Source organism: Nyctereutes procyonoides, unplaced genomic scaffold (assembly GCF_905146905.1).
Source record: "Nyctereutes procyonoides isolate TBG_1078 unplaced genomic scaffold, NYPRO_anot_genome, whole genome shotgun sequence".
NCBI classification, from domain to species: Eukaryota; Metazoa; Chordata; class Mammalia; order Carnivora; family Canidae; genus Nyctereutes; species Nyctereutes procyonoides.
The window spans coordinates 65,389,170-65,409,607 of record NW_026575126.1 but is presented as its reverse complement, the minus strand read 5'-3'; the positions used below and the strand labels follow the sequence as shown (position 1 = coordinate 65,409,607).

At 42.3% G+C, this 20,438-nt stretch overlaps 1 protein-coding gene across 4 annotated transcripts in view; it reads right to left on the bottom strand.

Moving 5' to 3' along the window:
• Positions 1 to 20,166, bottom strand: part of WIPI2 (WD repeat domain, phosphoinositide interacting 2) — a 37,837-nt gene extending 17,671 nt beyond the window's left edge. For 2 of the 4 annotated variants that reach the window (XM_055340311.1, XM_055340313.1), the window contains exons 1-2: positions 19,909 to 20,166; positions 12,733 to 12,815 (exon numbers count right to left, since the gene is read on the bottom strand). In XM_055340311.1, coding sequence (XP_055196286.1) covers positions 12,733 to 12,815; positions 19,909 to 19,982 — 157 coding nt within the window. In that variant the 5' untranslated portion in view covers positions 19,983 to 20,166. The remainder of the gene's footprint in view (positions 1 to 12,732; positions 12,816 to 19,908) is intronic. The other 2 variants (XM_055340314.1, XM_055340312.1) reach the window with 2 other exon arrangements.
• Between the last annotated feature and the right edge of the window lie 272 nt (positions 20,167 to 20,438).

The following is a 20,438-nucleotide window of genomic DNA, read 5'->3' as shown; positions in this document are numbered from 1 at the left end:
ATTGTGCCCAGAGCTGCTACGTGGCTGAGGTGAAACAAGGAACAGTCACTGAATCTGGGGACATGGATGTTACCTGGTGACCTTGACAAATTTTGATGGCAAGGTGGAGGCAGAATGAAATGTGAAGGGGTGGGTGGTAAGGAAGTGGAGAAGAACTCTGGCAACCAGCAGTAGAAGCCGTGTTATGAAGATGTGAAGAACGAAGATGTGGGGATGGCTGGCAGCCTGTGTGTATACACTCGTAAGTGTCATCTGTATAGTTAAGGCAAGTGTCTGTTTTGGAACAGCTACTACACACGCTAATGGAGTGACTGATGATAATACAGTAAGACAGGATAAATGAAGGAACGAGCTTCTTAAAAACTGGAAGGTGGACCGCAACATAATAAAGGCATAAAGGTCACATACAACCCCACAGCTAATATCATACTCAATGGTCAAACAATGAAAGCTTTCTCCTCTAAGATCAGGAACAAGACAGCGAAGCCCATTCTCACCACTTTGACCCAACACAGTCCTGGCCACAGCCATAGGAAAGAAAAAGAAATAAAAGGAGGCAAGAATATGCAACAGGGAAAAGAGTCTCTTAAATACCATTCACACAGCATTCACAAAATACACTCAAAATGGAGTAAGTGAATTAAAGACGAAAACGTGAGACCTGAAACCATAAAATTCCTTAAAGAAAACACAGGCAGTGACCTCTCTGACCTCAACCTTGGCAACATTTTTCTACATATGTCTCCTTAGAGAAGGGAAACAAAAGCAAAAATTAACTATTGGGACTGCACCAAAATAAAAAGCTTTTGCACAGTGAAGGAAATCATCAACAAAATGAAAAGGCAACCTACTGAACGGAAAAAGGTATCTGCAAATGATATATCTGAAAATTGGTAAATATATCCAAAATATATTTTAAAAAATTTATTTGGCTCAACCAAATTATCTGATTTAAAAATGGGTAGAGGATCTGAATAAACATATTTCCAAAGAAAACATACAGATGGCAGACACATGAAAAGATGTTCAACATCACTAATCATTAGGGAAATGCAAATTAAAATCACAATGGGATACCACTTCACGCGAGTCAGAACGGCTATCCTCAAAAAGAAAACAAATGTTGGAGATGATGTGGAGAAAATGGAGCCCTGGTGCACTATTGGTGGGGCTGTAAACTGGTGAAGTCACTGTAGAAAATAGTATTGAGGCTCCTCAAAAAATTAAAAATGGAATGCCAAAAGAAAAAAAAAATGGAATGTATGTGATCCAGGAATTCTACCACTGGATATTTACCCAAAGAAATGAAAACACTACTTTGAAAAGATGTATGCATCTCTACATTTACTGCAATATTATTTACAATAGCCAAGATGTGGAAGCAACCCAAGTATCCACTGATAAATGAATGGATAAAGAAGATGTGGTATACATACACACTGGAATATTATTCAGCCACAAAAAAAAAAAAAAAAGATCTTGCCATCTGTGACAACCTGGTACACTTAGAGGGTATTATACAGAGAGGAATACCATATGGTTTCACTTATACGTGGAATCTAGAAACAAAAACACAGAAACAGACTCATAAATACAGAGAACAAAGTGGTGGCTGACAGAAGGAAGAGACTTGGAAAGATGGGCAGGAATGGGTGGAGGGGAGTAGAGTTAGATGTCTAGTTATGGAGTAAGTCATGGGGATGGAAGGTAACAGCGTAAGGAATACAGTCAGTGATAGTGCAGTAGTGCTGTATGGTGACAGATGGTGAGCACAGTATGCCCTAAGAGTTGTGGAATCACTACGTTGTATGCCTGAAATTAATGGAACATTGTGTCGGCTACCCTTCAGTTTAAAAAAAAAAAGGTAGGTAGATAGTAGATATAAAGATAAAATATAGATAAAAATCATTGTCATCCTGCCACACGAGTGGCAGTTTTTTCCCTAGTTTGGACAGAAAAACCTGTCCTGGTTTTCCAGTAGACTGATGTAATCTCCCTGGGATCTGAGAAGAGCTCAATCAGCCTCGTGCAGAGCAATGCTAGTCATGGGATTCTAACAAAAGTGCTCCTCATGCCTCTCCATGTGACCATGTGTTTTCCTGAAGGCCTTAAAAAAGGGGGTGGGGGCACATCCAAATTGGAAAGGAAGAAGTAAAACAATCACTACTTGCAAATCACATGATCCTGTAATACAGAAAATTCTGAAGACCCCACCAAAAAACTATTAGAACTTATAAATGAATTCAGTAGTCACAGAAAACAAAATTAACATACAAAAATCTGTAGTGTTTCCATATACTAATAATGGGCTATCAGAAAAAGAAATTAAGAAAACAATCTCATTTACAATTGCATTAAAAAATTATCAAAATACCTAGGAATAAATTTAGCCAATGTGGTGAAAGACCTGTACTCTGAAAACTGTAAGACACTGATGAAAGAAACTGGAAAAGACACAAATAAATGGTAGGATATTCCACATTCACAAACTGGAAGAATTAATATTGTTAAAATGTTCATACCACCCAACACAACCTAGAGATTCAACAAATCCCCTATCAAAATACCAAGGGCATTTTTCCAAAGAACTAGAAAAAAGAATCCTAAAATTTGTATGGAACCACAAAAGATCCCAAAGAGCCAAAGCAATCTTCAGAAAGAACAATTAGGCTGGAATTCTTATGCTCTCTGATTTCAAACCACTCCACAAAACTACAGGAACCAGAACAGAATGGTACTAGCACAAAAAACAGGCACAGAGATCAACACAATAGAGAGCCCAGAAAAAAACCTCACGCACACATGGTCAACTGACCTACGACAAAGGAGGCAAGAATATACACTGGGGAAAAGACAGTCTCTTCAAAAAATAGTGCTGGGAAAACTGGACCACTTTCTCACATCATATACAAAAAAATTAAAAACAGATTAAAGTTGTGAATGTGAGACCTGGAGCCATGAAACTCCCAGGAGACACAGGCAGTGGTTCATTTTTAGCAACATTTTTCTGGATCAGTCTTCTTTGGTAAGGGAAACAAAAGCCAAAATGAACAAATGAGATCATATCAAACTAAAATGCTTCTGTACAGCAAAGGAAACCATCAGCAAAATGAAGAAGCTAACTACTATTCGCAAATCATACATCAGATAACAGGTTAATATGCAAAATATATTTTAAAAAACTTTTACAACTCAACACCAAAAAATCGAATACTTCAATTAAAAAATAGGCAGGGGACTAGAAGAGACATTTTTCCAAAGACATACAGATGGCCAAGAGGAACATGAAAAGACACTCACCATTACTAATCATCAGGGAAATCCAAATCAAAACTACAGTGAGATATGTGTCAGATTGGCAAAATATAACAAGTGTTAGCAAATATGTGGGAAAAAAGAGAGCCTTCATACACTGTTGGTGGGAATGTAAATCAATGTAGCCACTATGCAAAGTAGGAAGTTTCCTCAAAAAATTAAAAATAGACCTACCAGGGGCACCTGGGTGGCTCAGTGGGTTAAGCATTTGACTCTTGATTTTGGCTCAGGTTATGATCTTAGGGTCATGGGATCAAGCCCCTAGTCGGGCTCATGCTCAGTGGGGAGTCTGCTTGAGATTCTTTCTCTCCCTCTGCTCCTCCTCCCTCACACTCTCTATAAATAAATTTTAAAATCTTTAAAAAAAAAAAAAGGGGGGGATTCCTGGGTGACTCAGCAGTTTGGCACCTGCCTTCGGCCCAGGGCGTGATCCTGGAGTCCTCCGATTGAGTCTCGCATCGGGCTCCCTGCATGGAGCCTGCTTCTCCCTCTGCCTGTGTCTCTGCCTCTCTCTCTCTGTCTCTCATGAATGAATAAATAAAATCTTTTAAAAAACAAAATTAAAAAAATAATAATAAAAATAAAATAAAATCTTAAACAAAAAAACCACAATGGATTATCAGTATACACACATCAGAATGGCTGAAATTAAAAAGATTAGTAACACCAGGGTGCTTAGGTGGCTCAGTTGAAGTGGCTGCCTTCAGCTCAGGTCACAATCCTGGGGTCCTGGGATGGAGCCCTGCATCGGGTCCCTGCTCAGGAGAGCCTGCTTCTCCCTCTTCCTCTGCTCCTCCCCCTGCCTGTGTTCTCTCTCTGTCAAATAAATAAAATCTTAAAAAAAAAAAAAAAGATTAGTAACACCCAAAGTTGATGAATCCTCACTGGGGCAACCAGACTCTCATATAGCACTGGTGGGAATACAAAGTGGGATGGATAGCCTCTTAGAGGAGAATCTGGTAGTTTCTCATAAAACAAAACTTTCCACTCCTAGATATTTACTTAAGATAAATGAAAACATATGCTCAGAAAAATATTTGCAAGATAATGTTCATAACTATATTCATAATAGCTAAAAATGGAAAAAGTGCAGATGTTCACCAATAGAATGGACAAACTCATATATTTATATAGTGGGCAACTGAGACATGCAATAAAGTGGATAAACCTCAGAAACATGCTGAATGAAAGAAATCTTACCAAGAGTACATGCTGCATGTACATGATGTCCTATTACAGGCAAAACTAATCTATAGCAGGGAAAACCCAAAATACTCCTTACTTCTTAGAGGGTAAAAGGGAGCCAGAATTGATTGTGTGTGGGGGGGTGGAGTATGAGGGAACTTTCTGGAGTGATGGTAAACCTTGATAGGAGACATATGATTTGTCAAAACATAGAATGTTTACTTAAGATTTATACATTCCATATAAATGGAATGTAAGTATCACCCCCAAATAAGAAACAGTGAACTCTAGTGAGTAACATCTATGGTGAAGTATTTAAGGAAGTATGTACTGATGCCTATGACGTCCCTTGAAAGGCACACAAAAGAGAAGATGGATCAATGGACAGGTAGATATGGGACAGGATGAATATGATCAAGTGTTAACAACAGACTCTAAGTGGTGGACATATGGGTGTAGCTGTAAATATTCTCAACTTTTCTGTTTGAAAATTTCCACTAACAAAATGCTGGGAAAAGGATAGAAGGTGTTATTCATTTGCTTAAATTCAAGTGCAAAGAAAGAGGGCAACTAGTGGGTTGGGATGTTTGCTTATCAAACTACAAGTTTGATATTTTTTTTGAAATTTTAATGAAGAAAAAAATGCGAATGTGATTTAAGAATTTTTTTTTAAAGATTTATTTATTTTTTTTTTGAGAAAGAGAGAGTGAGAGGGAAAGGGAGAGGGAGAAGGAGGAGAAGCAGACTCCCCACTGAGCAGGGAGCCTGACCCAACACTGGATCCCAGGACCCTGGGATCATGACCCGAGCTGAAGGCAGATGCTCAACCAACTGAGCCACCTGAGCACCCTAGAATTTGTTTAAATGGGGGGATGTGGGAAGCCATAAAGCTATGAGTATTTTTAACTGCAAATACTCATAAAAGAGAACAGTGTAACAAAACTCTTATACCCATCACTCAGATTTAACAAATCTTTCTGCCACCACTTAGCTTCAGCTATGTTTTTCTTTTCTGAAATTTTGAAAAGAGGCTCATTATTATCTTGACATTTCACCCCTAAATACTTCAGTAAGCCCCTCTAAATAACTAAGGATGTGGGAAACTATCCTTTCTAGCCTATGAATAAAAATGAAAAATATCATAACATCACGATAAATTCCAGGTAGATCAAGTACTTAAGGTAAAACATAATACCAAAGAACTAAAAGATGCCATTGGAAATTTGTTTTATGCACCCCTGAAATAGGAAACACCTTCCTTTTTTTTTTTTTTTTTTTAGATTTTACTTATTTATTCATGTGAGACAGAGAGAGAGAGAGAGAGAGACAGAGACATAGGCAGAGACACAGGCAGAGGGAGAAGCAGGCTCCATGCAGGGAGCCCGACGTGGGACTTGATCCTTGGTCTCCAGGATCACACCCTGGGCTGAAGGCGGTGCTAAACTGCTGAGCCACCTGGGCTGCCCCCAGGAAACACCTTTCTGATGCTCCAAAGCATAAAAGCCTTAGGAGAGCAAATATATTTGAAAAGACAAAAACTCAAGACTTCAACACAGCAAAAATACCATAAACAAGGTCAAAAAGCAAACAATCCAGGAAAAATATCTACAACCCACAACAAATGGCTAATTTGCTGTAAATCAGCAAGAGACAAATAATCCAACAGAAAAGCAGGCAAAGGAACAGTTAAAAATCAAGAAAGAAAACAGTTAAAAAAAAAAAAAAAGCAAATGACCACATGAAAAAAAATAAGAGCTCCATTTCAGGTATGATTTAAGAAACGTAAAGGCAAATGACTGTATTTTTATCTCAGAGTCATTAAAATATACACCTAGTGTAGGAAATGAGAATACAGGCACTCAGACCCTGTCAATAAGAACCTTTTTTAAAGGCAACTCAGCAATGTCTATCCATTTACACATGTTTTTCTGTCGATTCCACCTTTCTAGCTCCAGGAGTTTATCTTAGAGCTCTGCTTACTAGTGGGCCAAATAAAGATGCTCACCCAGCAATTCCACTCCTACAGGCATCTATCTACTCAAGAAACATGAAAACACATGTCCACACAAATGCTCACAGGAGCACATTTACAATGGCCAAAAAGTAGAAACCACCCTAGTGTCCCTCAACAAAACATGGTACGTTCATGTAAAGGGAATATTATTTGAGCAATAAAAAGAAAGGAAGTGTTGAGACATGCTCCCACATGGATGAACCTTGAAAATATTCTAAGTGAAAGAAGCCAGTCCCATCTGATTTCATTTATCTGAACCGTCCAGAGTGGCCGATGTGCAGAGGCAGAAAGCAGATAGGTGGTGGCTGCCCAGGGTGAGGCAGGCACAGGGAAGTGGGCATTGGCTACTAATGGACTCAGGGTTTCTTCTGGGGAAAAAGGTCTTAAAATTAGATTACGGTATGTTGCACAACTTTGTGAATATACTAAAACCCACTGACTCTTATTCTTTAAACCAGTGATTTTTATGGCATATAAGCTGTTAAACCACACAGACTACTGCAGAATTAGAATTCTGGCCAATATATTAAGATGTAAGGCAAGATGTATAGGGCAGCAGGGATGGACGGTGGACATGAGTTGTCGGGTGGAGCCTCCTGGAGAAGGTGGGGGAGTCTTTCTCAGAGATCCTGACACCCCAAATCCTAGGACCCTCACGCAGGCTTCGGGTCTCTGAAACCACCCAATCATATACTAACTACCAGGTCTTCCAAGGGAAACCGCTGCAGCTCTCATCACACTTCCGAAGGAGCCAGGAACCAGAAAGAGGCCAAGGCCCTGTGTGAAGGGCAGATGAATCAGGTGACCCTAGAGCTAACATTTTTGTCACCACATGGGAAGCAGGAATGACACAAAAAGAACAGCTTCAGAGCTCCTTTCCATCCTGGCACCAAGTGTCCCCACCTTTTTAGGAACACACCTTCAGAAAGCAACCTGTCTTTCCATGTAGTTGGTGGCTTAGGCCTGTTGACTTTCTACTGCATTATTTCAAGAAGCTCTTTAACATTTTTACATTTTACCTCCCTCCCAAGAGCTCTCTTTAAACATGTGAACAGGCCTGGAGCCCACACACCCAGCACAGTCTCCCACAAAACGACGGCGCCAAGGCATCAGGTCTGTAACCCAAGGGCACTGCAATCCAACGACAGCAGGATAAAGCAGGCTGAACGTTGGTAATTATTCACGGTGGCCTGTCACAGAGACTTGGGACACCCACCCAACCCACCCCTATGAAAGTCTGAAAGTAAACCTCCGCAACCTCAAGGATCACCAAAGCTTTGCCTTCAAGGCCCATTCTGGGTGGCCCTGGCCACTGTTTCTGACAAATGTTCTTCCCAGAGATTGCCTTCTCAGAGATTGCCTAATTTAAGCAATGAATTACTTGATTTAAAAAAGAGTGCTGTACAAAAATAAAAGAATGCTGCTTTTGCTTCTGCGGGTGCTGCATAGAGCTGATGATAAAACTTCTAGACCACTAAGGGAAAAAACCATGAAGTGACCTAACACACTTCCAAACAAGTGTGGCTGCCAGATGCCTGCAGCTCTAAAGGGAGGCAAGAGCCCGATCTTCCTCACCACAGATTTAGACAGAGAGGCTACAGGATTTCTCCCCCTAGGATCCCAAACTATATACATTCTCACTGAAATTAATATTCCAACCAGTGTTGTCTGTCAAATCGGGAGGATCTCAGAAGCACCATTTCTCTGACTTTAAGATGCAGATGAAGGGTCAGCGATAGTTGAATTTTCTGGTGAAAGGTGCTCTGGGTCTGTGGAGGCACTGCTGTTGACAAAGCAGGCACCAGTCACCTTTGTGCAGGTAAGAACCGTCTGCTTATGCTCGATTTTGGAACTGAATGCTTCCTGAGATATGTTTGCCTAGCTCGGATACTTAAAAATGCAAACATACACAATGTAGAATATGAAAACACCAACTTTCCCTCCCAACTTATGTGATATTTTACAAATAACATCTATATACCCTTTATTTAGTCTACCGGGGTAGGATTTCACTGCAATAATATTTCAGGGGAAGGGAGACCACACATTTGCACATTATATAGCTTCACACACAGAGGACAGAGAGAGAGGAAGAGAGAGAGAATGACAGGCCAAAAGGGCACAAACTACAGGCAAAGTATACATGGGAGTTCCTGTAACTTTAGAAATTACAATATAGGGATGCCTGGGTGGCTCAGTGGTTAAGCGTCTGCTTTTGGCTCAAGCGTGATCCTGGGGTCCTGAGATGGAGTCTTGCATCAGACTTCCCATGGGGCACCTGCTTCTCCCTCTACCTATGTCTCTGCCTCTCTCTGTGTCTCATGAATAAATAAATAAAACCTTAAAAAAAAAAGAAATTACAATATAGTCAGGAAAAAATCTTCCACTATTTCTAGGCAGAAAGGTTTTTTTTTTTTTTTTTTTTTTTGGTTGAAATAAACAACAGTAGAACAAGCAGTTGTTCATCTCGTTCTTTCCAAGACCAGTTCTGGCTCATTCTTTCTGTAACAGCAACAGTTACCCAGAGGTGAAGGTCTGAGTTCGTGATATGCAGCTGAGACTAGAGCATCAAGTGCCTTTTTTTGCTCTGCCTCTATTTGCAGAAAAATTCCAGAAAACAATCTTGATTTGGTGGCTAACCTGTTTCCAAACGGACATTCTTTTATCTGCTCAAGAAAAGTGTGTGAGGAAAAAAAAAAGAAAGAAAAGTGTGTGAGAGAGGAAAGGTGGGCAATCGCTTCCAGCTTAAAGTATTAACCTTCCTAAAGTTCTATGTCCGTTTTCATCATCTACTTCTAAGGGTCAAAGTTCACTAAGAAGGACAAAAAAAAATGTGTATTCCACCTCACCATGTTGGTCAGTAAATACCCACTTTTCACAATATTATCAAGACATCACATCTTGTTGCATCGAAAATCTTTAAAAAAAAATGAGGCACCAAAAAAAAAAAAAGAGGCACCAAAAATCAGTAAATAAACTTCAGATTAGTCATTAAACTGATTCACTCTGAGGAAGAGTAAAGACCAGGATTTGGTCTTCTCACACCTTCTGTAAGCACTGGCTCTCCCAAGTAAGGGTAGGAGGGGGAATTCTATGGATTTAAAAGCAGGTGACCCTAGTCACAACAGCCACACTTTCACTGCATAATTCAGGGGCTCGCTGGGATGCAGAATCAGTAAATCTTTCAGTCATTCATAAAAGCCTGATGGACTCCAGAGATGAGGCTACCCTTCTTTGAAGAAATCCCCTACAGAGAACAATTATACATGGGACCATGGGAAGGTGAGCAGTTTGAAAATTTTTCAAAATACTGACAAGCCACCTGAGATAAGCAAGCACACTAGTTCACAGCCATTTTATCACCCAGATCACATCTTCTAGCTACATACTAGAAAAAAGGCTTTTTGAGAAGAAGCATCAGCAGGCCACATCTGAGGACAAAAAAGGAGCCAACTCTAAGGCAGCCCACAGGAAGTATGAGTCAGAGACACTGATTAGCTTCCTAGGAAGGGCCTGGGTGCTTGCCTTTGGGACAGCAACAAAAAACAGACTTGTCAGGGAAGTCAGACACACTCTGCTGATGGAGGTGAGGGGTCAGCCGAAAGGCCTTCTGTAGAAAGAAGGCTGAGGCCTGGGAGGGAGCCTTTGTAAAGGCCTCTGACTTCCTGGCAGACCACAAGAACTCCAAAATTTTAAGTAACTGGCAGAAGAAATAGCATTTTCCCTGAAGTCTTCATCTTATTGTCACAGGGGTAGGGATGCAGGGATGGGAGGCAGTATCTATGTCTGTGCTCATCGCCGTGTCCCCAGCCCAACCCTGGACACAAATGTATGTACTTGTACCTCGTCTCCCCTCATTTACATGCAAGTGTCATGGGAGCAGGAATTTGGCCACCACTGCATCTCCACAAGCAGAACAGGGCTAGCTTCATGTCACATCGGGGTCACGGTAAAAAAAAAAAAAAAAAAAAAAAAAAAAGGTTTTGGGGTAGCACACAGCAGGTGCTCAATACGTGTTCATGGAGTGAATGGAACCAAGAATGAATGAGAAGCCTGTTTGCACTACTTGTCCCATCTCCCCCTACTTCAGAGATATTGGTAGGTAGAACAGAATTCCAAAATGGAACACCAAACCATTAAGAAAGCAAAGCTGGCAACACTGGAACACTTGCTAAGGGGATACTGACATTAACAAGGAGGAAACCTGATTCCCCACAACTGCATACACACACAGATGACTGAAATGCTAAGTATTCAAGCTCTCCCTGAATCCATACCCCAGTGTGACCAATTACAAGAAGTAAGCTGTGAATACTGAACTCCTAATTCTCTAACAGGGACTCTCAACTGAGGTCAGGCCATGGGCAGGTTTCAGGGCTGCTTATTATATACAGAGAAAATACTTAGAAACCACATGTCTGACAAAGGACTAGTATCTGAACTATATAAAGAACTCTCAAAACTCAACATCAAAAAACCCCAAATAATACCATGAGAACGTGGGCAAAAAGGTGGACATTTCACTGAGGAGAATATACATGTGGCAAAAAAGTACAAGAAAAGATCCTCAACATCATTTGCTGTTATGGAAAAGCAAATCAGAAAATGAGACAGCACTGCTCATATTTATCAGGATGGCCACAGTGAAGAACAGCAATAACACCAAATGCCAGCAAAGACAAAAAAGGAACTGGATCACTCAAACATTACCAGTGGGAATGTAAAATGGTACAGCCACCTGGAAAAAGACTTAGGCAGCTTCTTTAAAAAGAAAGAAAAAAGTTGAGGCTACCATATGACCCAGCAATTGTACTCTTAGAGATTTATCCCAGAGAGATAAAAACTTAAGTTCGCGCAAAACTCTGTATATGAATGTTCACAGCAGCTTTATTTGTAACAGCCCGCTAAACTGTGGTCTATCCATACCCACAGAATATTTTCCAGGCATAAAAAGGACCTATTGACACACAATAGCTCAGATGAATTTCCAGAGAATTATGCAAGTAAAAAAGTCAATCCCAACAGGTTATATACTTTCTTTTCCATAACGGTTTTGAAATGGCAAAATTTGAGAAACAGGACACATTCATGGTTAGCAAGGATTAGGGTGGGGGTAGGAGGTGGGAGGGAGGCAGGTATGGTTATAAATGGACAGCAGGAAGGATCCCGCCATGTTGGAACTGTCCAGTGTCTTGCTTGTGGTGGAAACAGGAATCTGCAAGGGCATTAAGACGTACAGAACTTACAAAAACACACACGCACAAGTGAAGCTCAAGAAATCTGAATTGGAGCAACAAGTCCCATCAATGTCGCTCTTCCGGTTGAGACACTATACTGTGCTTTCACAAAATGTTACCATTAGGGGAAACTGGGAGAAGGGTATGAGGAATCTGCATTATTTCCAACATCTGCATGTAAATTCACAATCACTTCAATTTAAAAAGTCGTGTTTTTTTTTTAAACAAAAATAAAGAACAAAACCTATTACAAGCTCATTTCCATAAAACAAAACCACACACAAAAGTATATGTTTATGTGTGTACATGTTACGTGTGTCTAACTATATAAGCCCATAGAAAACAAGTTATAGATGTAGAAGAGCCCAAAGTTTTCTAGCGTGTTCTCTCTGGGGAGGAGGGCTCTGTACCTACCATGTACTCAGCAAGCACTACTGTACACAGACACACAAAAGAAAACCAAAGAAAGTAGGGTCTAAGATGAAGCAATCTATCTAAAGTCACACATAAGTGATGGAGCAAGAAGTCAAAGCTCATACGACCCTTCCGCAATTCCATATTGCCTCTGAAACACAGGCAACTCGACTGCCATAAAATGACAACAGAAGAAAAGAAACCATTCCTCTGGGGGCTCTGAGGTTTTCAACTTTCTAGAAACCCTTTATAACAGAAACCTAAATCGTTTAAATAATGGCATTTAAAGTGGGGAGGAATGACAGGATAATACATACAGTGCAATATCATATATTGAAAAAGACAACCCATAAACAAGTGTTTCTATGTGTATATGTTTAAGTATGCAAATGCACAGACCTTGCAGAACATGTACCATCTCTGAGAACCAAGGTGAAAGAAGAGTGCTGGTCAAGGGGTATCTGGACTTCAATCACAGTGTTAGAATTTGAGAACGCATTCCAATTCAAGTATAATTTGTGTCTTTATTTTTTTTTAGGAAGGGGGAAAAATAAAGCAAACACTTACTGCATTCATAGATCTGTTCCAGCTTATCCACAGAAGAAAGGGAGAAAAATTTATAACCGGACTTACTACCAACAGCTAGGGACCTGCAAAAAAGCCAAATCAGAAATAAGAGCTGATACGTGTAGACAGTGATAATGCACAAACTAGCTCCATGTTACCAAATAGTAACCATCCTTTCTACCAAAAATTAGGACAAATAAATTCACAGTTTGTAGCAGGTGAGTGGTGGCTGAGCAGAAGAGGGGAAAGTGGCAGAGCAAGGTGCCCCACCTTGCAGCCATGAAAATGGGAAGACCAATAAAATACAGACAATATTCTTATTTAAAACCTACAAAATATTAAAGATAAATTGGACAAATAAACAGAAGTAATCAAACCTAAGTTAATGACCCCCTTAGAACAAAGTGGAGTTTCTTAAGTGATCTGATATATGTATGAGTCCAAAAGCTAAATAAGTTGACACACCAAACTTTAAACAAAGACATTTACAGCCTAGTAGATGATGACATTCCTCTGCCTTCTGCCAAGGCCACAGCAAATGCAGCTCAATCACCTATGTTACACTATGGCCGGGCAGTGGGGTGGAAATAAAACAGAACCAAAAAACTAACTTAGAATCTGGTATCAGAAGACTACACAGCTGACCTACAAAGAAAAGGTGAAGCCACTCACACCCAACACCAGCACCATGGCTTTTGCTAAGAGGCCTGAAGGGGAGCCCTGGGACACAGAATGAAGTATTTCCTCATTAGAAGATTACTACTCTCTGGAATGTGACTAACCACAGGGGGAAAAAAAAGAAGAGGAAAGCACAGCTTTGAGAAAGAGGACAAGCAAATAAAACAGGAAGCATGGGACATGAGGAAGTAGCTACAGGAACTGTTGTGAATTCAATATCTGGGAGGACATGAAAACAAGTGGAGGCAGAAGACTAGAAATAATGAACACTGATTTTTTTTTTAAAGATTTTATTTATTTATTCATGAGTATACACAGAGAGGAGAGAGAGAGAGAGGCAGAGACACAGGCAGAGGGAGAAGCAGGCTTCACGCAGGGAGCCTGACGTGGGACTCGATCCAGGGTCTCCAGGATCACACCCCGGGCTGCAGGCAGCACTAAACCGCTGAGCCACCGGGGCTGCCCAACACTGATGTTTCTTACTGGGAGTATCTGCACACCAAAGTAAAAATTAGGGTTCCTCTCATGGTCATCTCATCTATTAAAAACTTGAAATTTCTAACCTCTCTTTCGCCAATATGCAAAAGAAATATATTCAAAGAATGGAGCTGCTACAAGCACTATTAAATTTTTAAGCTGTTGGAGCACCTGGGTGGCTCAGGAGGTTAAGCATATGCCTTTGGCTCAGGTCATGATCCCGAAGTCCTGGGACGGAGTCTCATGTCTGGCTCCCTACTTAGTAGGGAAGCCTGCTTCTCCCTCCCTCTGCCTCTCCCTGCCTTGCTCCCACTTTCTTTCTCTCAAATAAAATATTTAAAAAACAAAACAAAACATTTTTAAGTTCTAACTGGCTCATCTTAGACATTTAAACAGAAACAAAATTTTCTAACAGCACTTTTTAGGGGACAAAAATACCTCACTATACTGAATTAATTACATCAATGAAGTAATTAGGTATTATTACCTGTAAATATTTTGAAAAGCAATAAAGGAGCCAATAAAAATAGAAGAATATCCAGAAAAACTAAAAATAAGGCAAAATCTCAGCAATTTATGACTTTTAGGAATTTGGTGTTTGGGAAAATGTTTTCCAAAAAAATAATGGGTGCTATTTTAAGCACCAATACCTTTTCCCTCACCATTTCTGATTAAAAAATGAAAAAGTGTTTTATTATATGCTTTTTTGTGTTCTTATCACTAGGGGGTGGGAAATTCTTAACATTTTCTTGGACTCCCATCATTAAACTTACTATACTATTATAATACATTGACCCCCCTCAGATGCTCCCAAAGGTTTTGTGTACTGACCTCAAATGCCCAGACTGTAGTGCTGAGGCTTTATTTTTTTTTAATTATTAAAGATTTATTTATTTATTCATTTGAGACAGAGCAAAAGTGAGGACGAGCAGGGGGGAGAGGCAGAGGAAGAAGTAGATTCCCTGCTGAACAGGGAGCCTGATATAGGGCTCAATCTCAGGACTGTGAGATCATGACCTGAGCCGAAGGCAGATGCTTAACTGACGGAGCCATCTACACACCCCAGTGCAGCATTTCCAAAAACATATTCCACCTTTTGTTTTGCTGACAGGTGTCATTGCCTTGTAACCCTCCCCCCAACATTAACAGCCCCTCTCTCTTGCTAATTTCTTGTTGATTTAGGAACCAAACCACCAAGCTAATTGGCATTATATATAAAACAAGCTTAGAGGAGGGCTTCTTCCATGGGCAAAGTGAATGAGCTTTAATTAGTTAATGAGAACCTGGATTTTGATGTTGTGCTCCTAACAGAAGAAGCTGTCAAAACGAGGCGTTGGTGACCAAACAGCAGAATCTTCATGTTTTTACAGATATTCAGTAACTGGCTTTGGATATTAAACACCTCAGCTAGAATTTTAATTGCATGGTTTACAAAACCTCAATCAGTAAGAAATGCAAACAAAAATATTCCAATTATTTTTGATAGGTATATATGGTAATAATATAAGTATATACTTTATCAATAAAAGTAGGTGTTTTTAAAGGGTGATAACACTAGCAATCAGGTTCATATATCTCTCTTTGGGGATTGATCCTGCTTTTTAATATTTTCTCACGATATGCCTGACCACACAATGGCAGACACATTAAAGGAACAGGTGGAGTAACAGGTAAGTTTGATATTCCCTTATTAAATAATCTTATTCCCCAATTGTTTGTGTGGTTGGTTTTTATTTAAAGTAACACAGTGAGATCTTTTACTGACAAGGGAAAAACCAGCTCACTGTAATAGAAAAAAAGGATATATTTACTCAACCCCACATTTCACTACTATACCCCTGCCTTCAACTGCGCCAGGTGTCAAAATCCAGAGACCCTGTTATACATTCTGGAGACAAGATCCATGTCCTTTGCCAGGATGGGAGAGTGAGTGCTTCTGAAACATGTTTTGGGCCGATCCTTTTTTTTTTTTTTAAAGATTTTATTTATTTATTCATGAGAGATGCAGAGAGAGAGAGAGAGAGAGAGAGAGAGGCAGAGACACAGGCAGAGGGAGAAGCAGGCTCCATGCAGGGAGCCTGATGTGGGACTCGATCCAGGGACACCAGGATCACGCCCTGGGCTGAAGGCAGGCACTAAACTGCTGAGCCACCCAGGGATCCCCTGGGCCGATCCTCTTTATCTTCATTCCACACCCACCTTTATTCCACTTCTAGAACTTCCCTAGACTGCCAATCCTGAGCCTTTCAGGGATTCTGAGTTTAAACCAGGTTGGCTCTCTGCTTTCTCCACTAGCAATTCGAGATCCACTTTCCTGTACTGCTTGCTAACTTCCAAAATTTTGTTGCTAGTGACTCCTCTCTCATTCTCCCTATCCTGTGGGTTTCAACCTTCTAAAATATCTTTGGTATTTTACTGACTGACATTTTAGTAGGGTTTCGGGAGGGAGCCAAAATAAATGCTTGTGTTTGATCCACCATCTTCAACTGCAAGTCTGTCAATGAATTTAAACTTGAGCGTTACAATATCTAAAAAAAAAACGGTGATTTCCATTAAAAACAAAATAAAAAACCACCCCAAAATGTAAATCAGATCTCTTTCTTAGCTTTTTCCTTTTCTTTGCCCTCTCACCAATAATTAGTCCCGACAAGCTTTTCCTTTCCATTATCTTCCTACTTGACTAGAGGGGTAAGTGGCATCAGTCCTTACCCACAAAAAGGGAACGAGCTGAACTGCTGAGACCTGGGAGACCCGGGGGGGCCTATCCAGTAAATTTCCCATCACAGCAGGCTCTTTCCCTTCAGCCTATAGCATTTCCATCCTAGGTCTCCACCTGGATGGCCCTACAGCCTTAAAACTCCACAGGAGCCAAAGCAGATTTCATCTTTTGCCCCCAAACCTAATCTTCCTCTCATCTTTCCCCCATAAAGGAATCACTGTTCACCCCCAAATTCAGAGTTTTGGGAGTAATCACCCACGTCCCACGGGTCACACCAAGTCCTAAAAGCTGACCAGTCTCCTCTCCATGGGCCACTGCTGCTGGACAATATCCTCCTGGGCGACTGTCCTGCCCTCCTCCAACATATCCTCTACCCAGCAAGCCGAATGACCTAAAACTTTTAAGGTTGGAGGATCCTTAAAGACGATCCACAATGAAGCCTCTCAATATACTGATGAGGAAAAAGTGGATGGAGAGAGGTGACTTCCCCAGAATAGTATCTGTAACCCAGAAGAAACTCAGTTAAACAAGCGTCTCCATCACTTTTCTGGACACTAACATCAATGCTACAAACAGAAGGCTTGGAAAATCAAGTTCCTTTCTTTCATCTATCTCTTTTGGAGATGTAGTTTCTTTTTTTTTTTAATTTTTATTTATTTATGATAGTCACACACACAGAGAGAGAGGGAGAGAGAGGCAGAGACACAGGCAGAGAGAGAAGCAGGCTCCATGCACCGGGAGCCCGACGTGGGATTCGATCCCGGGTCTCCAGGATCGCACCCTGGGCCAAAGGCAGGCGCCAAACCGCTGCGCCACCCAGGGATCCCTGGTGGAGGACTTTAATCCTTGACATTTCCAGTTAAGCAATACTCTGCCACTGATTAGTTTGTTAACTTCAATTTCAAAAGCCAACAATTAATTCCTTCAAGGTAAATCTTCCAAACCGTTACTTTCAGAAACTAGGATTGGAACTAACTAGTCAATAGGTAACAGAGATCAGCTATACCTGGTGCCTCTTTCACTGCTCTAGCTTTAAAAGAAAAAAAATGGTAAAAAAACAAAACTTCTTCATACTTTTGGGCTAAGAATCCTAGAAAAATGAGCACAATATTTGAAATCATATTGCCAGGACAAAAAGGCAGGACAGATATACCTTGGTATACAAAAGGAGTATCCTTTTATTAAGCATTACTGTATAATGTACATATATATTCTATCAAGTGAAATAGAATAGAAAAGGCTTCCAGACTTTCTCACTGAATACAGTGAATGTAGATCCCAGACCAGTAACTTCTGTCTTGTGAAAAACTGTGTTTCTCTATTAAGATAGTTTCTGGAGACAGGCAAGGGAGGCAAAGGGGGTAAACTCTGCACCCTCTCCTCAGGAATTCGTGTATTTCTTAAGACAGATTACAGCCATCTTAATTGATAAACTTCTGGTAAAATCCTATTTCTTAACAATTTATGTTTATACTATATCAAGGTCTCTGGAAAGTTCAAATTATGACACAGAAATCTCTTGAACTTCAGGACCCACTGAAAGTGGGAAACACGTGATTTCCAAGTGTGAAAAGGTCTAACTTCAGGCCAGACTGATATATTCCATTATATAAGAGATTTGGCAGCCTGTTTGAAAGAACAGCAAAAGAGAACTCATTCTCGCATTTCATTTCCTTTCAATATAAATGACAGGTAGTGAAAAACTGGAAAAAATGGCAGAAAATATTTTGGAAATTCACTAGTTTATACAAGACATAAAAAAAAAAATCACAGAACTACCATTTCTTACCAATCTCAAAGTACTAAGGGCTTAAAAACCAAATCACAGATGGCTTGAAATGCTCTATTTGGCTCCTGGAGACTATATCATATAGTCTCTTCCAATTACAACCATCGGGCAACAGGTTGTCCAAGATGTTTTTGTTTTACTGGTTTTTGGTCACACAGTACACTTATGTATTTTAATCTTTAAAGGTTGCTACAGTATGATTTCTAAATTCACTGTCCTCCCAATCCTACCTGAGTGGGGCAGGGTGGGAAGATCACTGCAAGAGAACTCAGTCCTGCCCCCGATCCACTATTAGCCAACTCTAAGATCCAGGTGAAGCTCTGGACCTTGTGAACTCCAGGTTCGGGGTCTGCAGCTGGAGCAGGGCATCCGCTTCCTTCCTACCCTCACTGCCATCCCACTGCTGGACCATCTGCACTGACCTCACAATTCTGGGGAAAGGGGCTGCTGAGCACCTGCTGCTTGCCGTTCCACAACTAACTTTTCCCTTAAAAAAAAAAAGCAAAAAAAAAACCTTTTTCTACTTTTCTGATTCCATTCAAGCCAGTAACAACTCAACCAACTACTTACTATGAAGCCAATGACCCATTCCTCCTCACTTACATCACTTCCTCTTACTCACTTCCCAAGATGGCTCTCCTCCCTTCCAGTCCCACAACTCCTTCTTCTCCAGAAATTTCATCTATTAACTATCCTCACCGGTCACCCCGATAGCCTCTGAGGAATGAGCTTCCAACCCACATGGGCTTTTGGACAGACAGTGCTCCGAATCCACGGGGTGGCATCAGTGGCTCCCCCTCTTCCCCTAAGGACGGCCCATTCCCCGAAGCACCCAGACTCCTCGAGTATTCCTGTCACATCCCCCTTGACTCAGTTTCTCCCCAGATCAGAGGCCATGATTATTGCTAAATCTGTTTCTTGCTCAGGCAGGACATCAAAGTTGCCTTCAAAAAAAAAAAAAAAAAAGGAAGAGCAAGACAAGAAGAAGAAAAGGAAAGAAGGGAAAGGGCCCCTAAGATGATAAGGGGACCAGGAGAAGGACCTGGGGGGGGGGAAGAGCGGGGGAACGGGGAAGAGGGCTGACGAAAAGAAGGGGAGGTGAGACAGAAGGAAGACACTCTCACCGCTCTGGAAGCGGCTGTGACAACAGGTCACGGCACAAAGTTCCGCCCCAACTTTGTGAAAAGGGAGGTCCCCCCAAAGGTAAAGCAACCATCCTTTCTGTCGGTGGCTGAGACAGCTCCCTGTCTCCATCACCGGCCTCGCCCAGAGGTCGCAGCCCCAGCGCGGCGCAGCGCAGCGCAGCGCAGCGCCCGGAGGGTCCCGAGGACAGCGCCCCTCCCTCCAGGCTCCGGGCCCGCCCCCGCCCGCCCGGGCCTCCGCCCCCAGGCTCCAGGCCCGACCTCGGGGCCGGCCCGGGCGGCGGGCTTCCACCTGCTTCAGCCCCAACCTCAGCCCCGCCCCCCCGCCCCCGGGCCCCGCGCCCCGGCCCCCGCCCCCCGCCCGGCCTTACGTGTTGTCCTGGTTGAAGTTGGCGAAGAGCAGCTGGCCGGCGCCGGCCTCGCCGCTCTGACTCGCCAGGTTCATGGTGGGCGCGGGGCGGGCGGGCCCGGCCAGGGGCTCGCGCGCGGGAGGGCGAGTCGGGTGAGCTCAGGGTCGGGGCCGGGCCCAGCTCGCCGCCTCGCGGGCCGCAGCTGGCTGCCCGGGGATCAACCGCCGCCTCATCCCGTGCCCGCTCTTGTTTATGCTCCGGAGCCGGGGCGGCCTGCGCGCCTGCGCGGCCCCGCCCCCCGGGGCACGGCCTCCCACGGCGCAGGCGTAGCGAGGAGGTCCCGCCTCTTCACCTCTGGCCGCGGCCTGGGGTTCCGGCGGAACGCGCGCACGCGTGGGGACGCGCGGGGGCGCGCCGGGCGGGGCTTGCGGGGGCACCGAGGGCGGCGCATGCGCATGCGAAAGGGTAAGGAGGCGCTCCGGGCACTTCATCGTGTTACCAATCAATATTCAAAGGGTTCGCCGTGTGCTAGTCGTTGTGCGGGATTTTTT